The 8,691-nt window shown below is 32.4% G+C and overlaps 1 protein-coding gene across 1 annotated transcript; it reads right to left on the bottom strand.

Annotated features, from left to right (window-relative positions):
* Positions 1–2,641: 2,641 nt before the first annotated feature.
* Positions 2,642–3,995, bottom strand: LOC112509719 (heavy metal-associated isoprenylated plant protein 39-like). The gene is made up of 3 exons (XM_025114822.1): positions 3,723–3,995; positions 3,487–3,562; positions 2,642–3,365 (listed from the first exon to the last, which is right to left on the bottom strand). The coding sequence occupies exons 1-3, from the start codon at positions 3,726–3,728 to the stop codon at positions 2,959–2,961; spliced, it is 489 nt and encodes a 162-aa protein (XP_024970590.1). The 5' UTR covers positions 3,729–3,995; the 3' UTR covers positions 2,642–2,958.
* Positions 3,996–8,691: the final 4,696 nt, after the last annotated feature.

The following is an 8,691-nucleotide window of genomic DNA, read 5'->3' as shown; positions in this document are numbered from 1 at the left end:
ACGTTGTGTATTATAATGGATATCACATTGTGTATCTTTGTTTTTAAGGTTTGAGTTGGAATCATAGTTGGTATCACAGTATATCACAATGTGATGGGTATCACATTGTGTATCTTTGTGATTATTTGGTACCTGCTGGATTAATGTTCAACGGAGGCCGGAGATTGGAAGTCGGAGAGAGGAGAGAGAAGTTTTTTTAAAAATACCTAAAAAGCCCTCTAATTATAATTATAACTCAAACTACCATAATTGTTAATTTCCTAATTTATCCGTTGATTTGTAGTTAAGATTGGATCTCATAATTACCACAAACTAATCAGTTCTCCCTTGAATGGACCTCTATATACATATATTTTGTCATGATTGATGTAACCATGACTTTTTGATAACGTTTTGAAAATATGAAGTTACAACGGTTAAAATTGTGAGCTTGTGACAATATGTTATTCATAAATGATTGGTATTAAATAAACCCCAATAATATGTCATAATCAAAGCCGGGAATTTTTGGGAGACAATTTTAATGAACCTTCATAAATTCGGGAATTTATTGATATTAACTTCACGGTTTTAAATACACTTCGAAACAAAAAACATCAGCTTAACACTTCCCTATTTTATAACAGCCCTAAACATGAGAACATATAAAATAGCCAACACTTTGACTAATTCTATGCTCATCTAAATTTAAGAATAAATTATAAATACAAGTAACGAGATTTACAAATTGTTGAAGACGCATACGTCATGCAATGGAATTCTTTTAAGAATGTTGAAGTAAGATAAAATATTGGATTTTGGACGGAAAGATCTACGTGATGGTTGGCTGCTAACGTCTCCATCATCAATTCGAAGAGAGGAAAAAACAAGCAGATGCATTAAACAATTTGGCCGGCCGAAATTTAACTTCGTAATACAAAATAACGTAATGGAACCTATCAAATTATAGATACATGCATGTGTCTGTATCAATATCTGTATATACGACTTCGTCCTGATCAATATTAAACAGTAAATTTATTTCAAATGTACTGTTTTTGTATTTTGAAAATCTCTTTTACGAAGAATAATGATATGAAATAGGTTTATTGTGCTAATTTGTTGGCATTATTCATATGTAAATCTCACTTGGCATAATAAATTCAAGAAGGGTATGAAAGTTAGAACTCGTATATATAATCAAATAAATTATATTTTATTTATAGAAAACAACAAATTATTGATTGCTAATATTCTGTATTATCATCATAAGTGATAAGATCAGGATAATGATATAAACAGTGTTTTCAAAACTCTAATAAGATAACCAACATATGTCACATCTGTTAGAATTTTATTAGAAACACAAACTAGAAGTCGTGTTCCAGCCGGCAAGGTGATATGGTGACAATGAAACATAGACAAAAGCTCGCCGAAGCATAAAAAAACAAGAGAATAGCTCAAGCTAGAGGTTGTGAGACTTTGACACGTTTGATTTAATAATATGTTGGATTTGGACATAAATGGACTTGTGAAATCAACAAAAACTGAAAAGGCCGACAAAGACTGTTCAAGACCAAGGAGGTTGACAGTAATTAACAACGACAACCTCCGGTGTATAGCACAGTCGTTTTCGGGGTTATGTACTTGCATAAACAGATGATTGTCGTATAGCGTGAGTTAATTCATTTGGGGTTTGGACTCATTGCGGGCACTGGCTCTAAAGCTAGCTGATGTAGTAGGAAACAAGGAGGGTTAACAAGTGTTTAACTCGAAGAAATAATAATGAACTAATGAAAAAGGTAAAAACAAAAACGAAAAATTGCTAAAAACATGAAAACACTGTTTTGAGGCCAGAAACGAGCATGAATGGCTGATAAATCATGACAAGGTAATGAGTTAATCCATTTTTTGTTTCGCTTCCAGAAACTTGTTATAATAGTCAACCAGACACATAACACCAAAAATGAATTAAACCGTACAATCTTCTTTTCTATCTATGCAACCAATCACCCCACATGACCAGCCGCCTAGCGGGACACTGTATACCTAATTTGTTTCTTACATAATATTTTTAGGACAAAACAGGTGGACCGACTTAAGAAATGCCGTCTACAAACCCTTTTGCTAAAACTAATGATGTCAAGATAAACAATGGTTGAAACTTATCCTATAAAACCAATAATCATCCGTGAATATATATTAAAATAAATACATACATACAATTTGTATATATATATATTCATCAAAATGATCACACCATATGTTTATAAACTTCATAAATCATAATTTTCATTTCCTTTTAAAGATTGTGATGCCTAAAAAAACAAGATTCAAAGATTGTGATGCCCAAAAAACAAGATTTTACCACAAGAATGGTGTCTGATTAGTTTGAGCTTGACTTCAAAGGTTAAAAGTACCAGAAGGTCTCAGGTTCAAATCCAATAAGAAATAAAAATCCCCTTGGGGCCATGGAAGTTCAAATGCGGTAACTCCGGGTTATCTGCAAAACAGATGATCGTTCTGAAATTAATCGACTCACATAACAGATTGGATATCCAGTTTTATTAAAAAAAAACAAAGATTCATTTCCCACCGCTACTCTTTGCATACCCCCCCCCCCCCCCCCCCTTCCCTTTTCCTCTTATACCATGAATCATAAAGCAGAAAAAGGCAACTCATTTCTGTAGAGACAAAACTATCATATCCAGAACAACATACAACTCTGAATGCATATATGCACAAGTCACTACTGCATGACTACTCTGGACTCAAAGATTCTTGATCTGACAAAAACAATATATATCTTAATAATATCCTCTTAACCCCAATTACTATAATTAAGAAATGATTTACATTAATTAAACAAAAGAACTGCAAATTTTCTCACTCCCTCAATCTCCAAGATCTGGTTTCTTGATTTCAGCAGTAATCCCCTTCTGCCTCTGAAGAGATTTTGATCATCTGATGATTGCTTGATTAGCAAATCACACAATTGGGGGTCTCATCATGAACAACTTTTGAGTAATATGGTGTTGGTGGATGATTGTACTGATAATATGGTTGCTGCTGCTGTTGATAATTGTAGTATGGATATGGTTGATGTTGATATAAGTGTTTCCAAGCTTCCTCTGCTTTCTTTTTCTCTTCTTCTTTCTTCTTCTCATCTGCTTTCTTTTTCTCATCTTCTTTCTTCTTATCACCACCACCACCGCCGCCGCCGGCTCCGCCGTCCTCCTTCTTCTTCTCCGGCTCCTTTGATGGGCCTACTGATACAATCTCTGTATGACAAATCTTTCTGAGTTTGGACACAACTGTAACTGGATCTACATCCCCTGTTACAGTCAGTTTCTTGTCTTTCATGTCCATGGCGATTGAATCCACACCTGTTTTTCACCAAATCATTACCAAAGTTAGAATCTTTATGGAGATTATAGATCTGGGTTTGCTTCAGATTAAACGATTTCTGATGAATCAAGAATGGAGGCCATTAGAGTTTTGCAGTACCTGGGAGACTGGAGACGTTTTTCATGGCCTTTTGTTTCACTCTCTCATCCAAGAAGTCCAATTTCAGCACAACTTTCTGCAATGAGTTAAGAGAAATACAACAAAATTAGAAGAAACCCAGATAAGATTGGCATAGAAAACATGTGAATTATGAGTTTTGATATCAAAAAAGGAAGAACAGAGTGAGATATAGATACAAGATATGTGTATGTATATATATATATATATATATATACCTTCATGTTGTTTTTTATGTGTTGGAAGTGAAGAGATCTGTGTGAGGATGAAAGAGAAGAAGATTATGGTTATGAAAGGGGTGGTGAGTAGCGTTATATAAAGAAGTGGCTGGCCTGGTGAAACCGAGTCAACCCAGGTCAAGTGAGTCCATGGGTCAACATTTTATAATATAAAAAAAACTCAAGTGAATTCCGGTACGGCGGAGCAAGGTAGCCGACGGTGTTGACGACGTAAATGGTGAGATGAAGCTTCCTAGAAGTAGAAGCAGCAACAATAATTGCACTAACTTGCTCCCTACTCACCTTTTGTCCACCGTGCATTTGTATACGGTGCCTGTGATTGCCTTCAGCCAATTTTTGGCCCACAAAATATTTGAAAAAGGATCCGTAAAATCGTGTACTAAATTTTCACGTCTGATTCTTATTTTAGAATGTACAAGTTGTATATTCGTGCGATACGGCGGGAACTGTGAACTTTAACAATTTGGAAGTTTTACTGGTTTTATTATAGAAGATTTAATGATGATATAAGTTATACTTGATCTTTACATATTAATACAATTTGAATAAATAAGAATTATGATTCCAATTACAGTCTACCAATGAAAAAAACTGTATGACGTATACAATCCAATATATTTAAAATCCAACATATTTAAACGACTCCACAAATGTGTCGATTTATACCAAGAGCGAGACCGAGAGTTCTAGAACAATTGAACGAAAGATGAATGGAAGAACTTTTAATAACTCATGATGAATATCAGTTTGAATCTCACCTTGGAGGATGAGAAGAACATATAGAGGTATGAGATGGTGAAGGCATAAGTCAAATGTGTCAAAAGTATCTTGGAAATATGAAAAGGAAAATGTAATAATGTGCATTGGTAACTTGTGCTATATGTTATTTTGATTGTAGATTAAGAGTTTATATCATAATCAAGCTAATTCATCATATATTATGAATGTAAAAAGTATATCTTAATGATGATATGCGTGTTAGAAAGAAATTTATATGTACAAACGTATTTATCAACATACGCGGGGGGGGGGGGCATTATTGTATTTAGCCCACCATTTTTTATCAGACGCATGTTACGTGAGAATGATAGTTATGGTGATAACAATGAGAAATGAGAAAAGATCAATCAGTAGGAGTTGTTTACCAAGTTTTCTATTAATTCTATATGAATAAATTTTCATGCCTGGATAAATTATTGGTGGTGTTGTTTATTTTTTTATCTGAATCAACAATCTGAGTGGCATAAATGATCGGTTTACCCCTAAATATGAATTATGCGTTGTTTGATAAATTGTTGATTATTACTCACCTTTCCAACAGCACCCACAAAGACATTGAAGGAAACTCGATTTCAATGGCACCTAAAACTCGATTTGGTTTTCATTTTCTGGCTAAAGCCAGACCCGTTCCCTACATTTTATGGGCTCTAGGCGAACATAAAAACATGACCCAAAAAGAAGCTTTTAGCAACACTTTTATCCTCGCTAAAAGTCCATTTATGATTTAAAATAGTATATAACATGTTGTCATTATAACTTGTCCCGGAAACATGTCATCGCTAAAATTCGTATCGTCAAAGTTCACTTTTCTTGTAGTGACCCTAAGTAAGTACGAAAATAAATTCAATAAATGTTTTTTATTAGTATAAAATTGAGTACAAGAAATGCTAATAATTTACTGAGGAAAGAAATCATATTTATCTTTTTATGGATATATAAGATAGTACTTAAATTTACGTATAGTACTTAAATTTACGTACTTCTTGTTAGGTAATTTGAAGTCAGAGTAGAAAAATTATGGTTGATAAATTTTTATAAAAAGTAAGAATCTTTTTAGTTCATAACAAGAAATATGTGTTATTTTGATATAAAAAAAGAATTCGTGAGAATTTAGTAATTGCGAGGGTCAATCAGAGATCAATAATAAAGAAGGTTATCAATGTTTTCTATACAAATAGACAAATGAGGATCAATAAGAATATGAAAGAAAAGATTATTCATTGAGAACCAATAAAAATAAATAATGAATTAAACATATAATATGCAAACTCAACAAATGATTGTTTGAGCACTTAAATAGAATCTTGTGTTGTGATATAATCCCAATGAAAGATACATAAATCAAACAATTAATAAAAATATTTAAATTCTATTTTTCTTCTTTTTTTGCTCAACTAAAATAAGATGTTAAGATTAAAAGTTTATGTAACATGATATATATAAGAGACGTTACTAAATACATTTGGTAGAAAAAAATAGTGATTAATCACAAAACCATGAAACACGTCACAAATTATAAGAACAATAGATTGATTGTCAAACAATAGTAAAATATTTTATGTAGAAACAAAAATAGATAATAATAGTAAAAAAATAATTAGAACAACATAACCAAATAGCAATAGTCAATAGAAGCATAAATTGATAAAAATATCCAACAAAAATATATAGCAATAGCAAGCACATGATCTTAACGTTGAATTGTTGAAGCACGAAAACAGTCAAGCATATAAAAATAGCAATAACCAATATCATTGGACCTTGTTAGAGATAAAAAAAAATTAGAGTGACAAAAAACAATAGCATACAATGAATAACCAATTAATTTTTTTTAATTTTATTCTCTAACGTAATTAGTTGATATATTTTTTGGCTCTTATTATCACCTAAATTCTTTTTGTCTCATATTATATGCTACAGTTTTTTTGGGTTTCTTTAATTTATTAAATTCTTTTAAACTACTAGGGAAAAATTTGGGCCTCTGATATTTTTGGGCCATGGGTGTGCGTCCGTGCGCCCTCCCCCAGGGACGGCCTTGTAAAGGTGTCAAGGAAGAGTTTTCTTAGGGTTCTTTTGTGTTCGTGTTGAGCATTTTTAGGAATGAAACTGTTGTTTTTTAGGGTTCTTTCTACTATTTTGATGATGATAATGTTTAAATCCAATTTGATGTTAATTGTTTCTCGATACCAATTTATAAACATATAATGTTAAATTCTATTTGTTAAAAAAAAACAATACATTTTCATCGGAACAAACAAATTTATGTATACTGACGTAGGTAAACAAAACTTATACATATGTTTGGGATTGCTTATTTGAAACAACTTATGTTTTTCTATAAAAGCACTTATCAACTTATTATAAGTTAGAAGAGTTTAACTTCTTCAAAAACTACTTATTACCAGGTTGACACCGGTATAAGTTGTTTATCTAAACACTCAAAAATGCTTATTATCGGTGTCACACCGAAATAAATCAATAAGTTGTTTTTGTAAGCAATCCCAAACACCCCTATAGAAAAAAGTTCAATTGCAAACTCCAGTTTCATTGTTAACGTGAAGATTGATCTCGGCTCTCCGTCTCTATTCAATCCAACGACTAACATTAATTAGAGTTTTTAATTAAAATTGCTAAGATGATCAGGGGTAAAAAAAGAAGTTAATTTTAATCGTATATCTACCTTATTTGACTTGTTAATTCATTTAAAAAAAATTTGCCCGCTTAAAGTTTAAAACAAAATTATCTTAATTACTATTATTTTAATCAAATAAATTACATTAAAAAAACGATAATTTCATGTTCTTCGATATCACTTTCTTCAATTACTAATATTTTCTTTGTTTTAACCATTTTACGTGAAATGCTATATATGTGTTATATTCATTATGAATATTTATGCATGTTCAAGTGTGTACAACAGCTCGATACTGTAAGTCCGTAACTCGATGTCACTTTCTTCAACGATGTACGACATCGTGTTCTTCATCACCGTAATCCAACACCCATCAAGACCGATTGAGAACTCATCGACACCGCGCGAAAACCTATCGAGAGAGATCGAAAACCCATCGAGATCGATCGAAAACCTATCGAGAGAGGTCGAGAATCCATTCCTTGACGTTGTATGTGTTTGTGTTTGTTAAACCATAATCTGCCACCTTTTGAAATTGAAATTTTCATATCTATAATATACCATTAATCGTTCTCGTTCTTAGTGAACTAGGGACGAAAAGCCCAAAACAAATCGGGATTTATTGGACCATACTAGATTAAACCAAATAAAGTCTGAAATAATCCAGCTCAGATAAATACCAATTCATATGTTTTGTTCTGTTAAACCCCCCCTTTTAACAGATCAAACCAAACAAACTTTTCCCAAACCGATTCATGTGCAACTTTAAGACCTACTCAACTAACAAGAAGTGTTCTATATTTGTTTTACACGGTAGTATGCTTTGATAAGGAGTGTTCTATCTTTGTATACGTGGTGTGCTTTTATTGCTTATTCTAGTTGAAACTTTTTGTTATTCGACCAATATAATTACCGTTTTTCAGTAAAAAGGTATATCGAAAACATTATGCTTCATTTGTCAACAACATTTGTACCCATCTTTCATCAAAACATTTACGTAGACCCACCAACGTATGAAAGCGGGATCTTTTGAGAAATGTATCATTAAAATTTAAAAGCAAAATTTATCTTAGAATACTTGGTTATTCGTATTAACACTCTTTTGTTGGTTGTATATTGTACTTTTAAAAAATACAAAAGCAGGGCCGTAATCAAATGAGAATAGTAAAAATGTTGAGAACTGTGAGAACTAATCTCAATCGTCCAAGGGTTTTAATCAATGGTTACTAAAAAGGGTGGCATATTTTGTAATATTAGTGAAAGGCATTCCTTCATCTCCATCAACATGTGCACCGCTAACATACCAACGACATCCCTTCTGAATCAAATCTCCGAAAGAAACCCAATACGCTACTGGCATTCCTTTGGTTGGTTATTTAAAGCTCGGAACGCTGACGATATCTTCAATGGCGGCTTATGATGACGACCACTAAAAACAACGTCGTTACCTCCACTGCCTTCTCGAAGGTGTTGAAATATTAACTAGAGTTAGATAGATGAAACCAACAAAGTTTTAATCTTTATAAACTAGTTTAA

The sequence above is a fragment of the Cynara cardunculus genome (assembly GCF_001531365.2).
Source record: "Cynara cardunculus var. scolymus isolate 2C chromosome LG 3, CcrdV1, whole genome shotgun sequence".
Classification (NCBI taxonomy): domain Eukaryota; kingdom Viridiplantae; phylum Streptophyta; class Magnoliopsida; order Asterales; family Asteraceae; genus Cynara; species Cynara cardunculus.
Note: the sequence above shows the minus strand (reverse complement) of the source record. Positions and strands in the feature narration are given on the sequence as shown.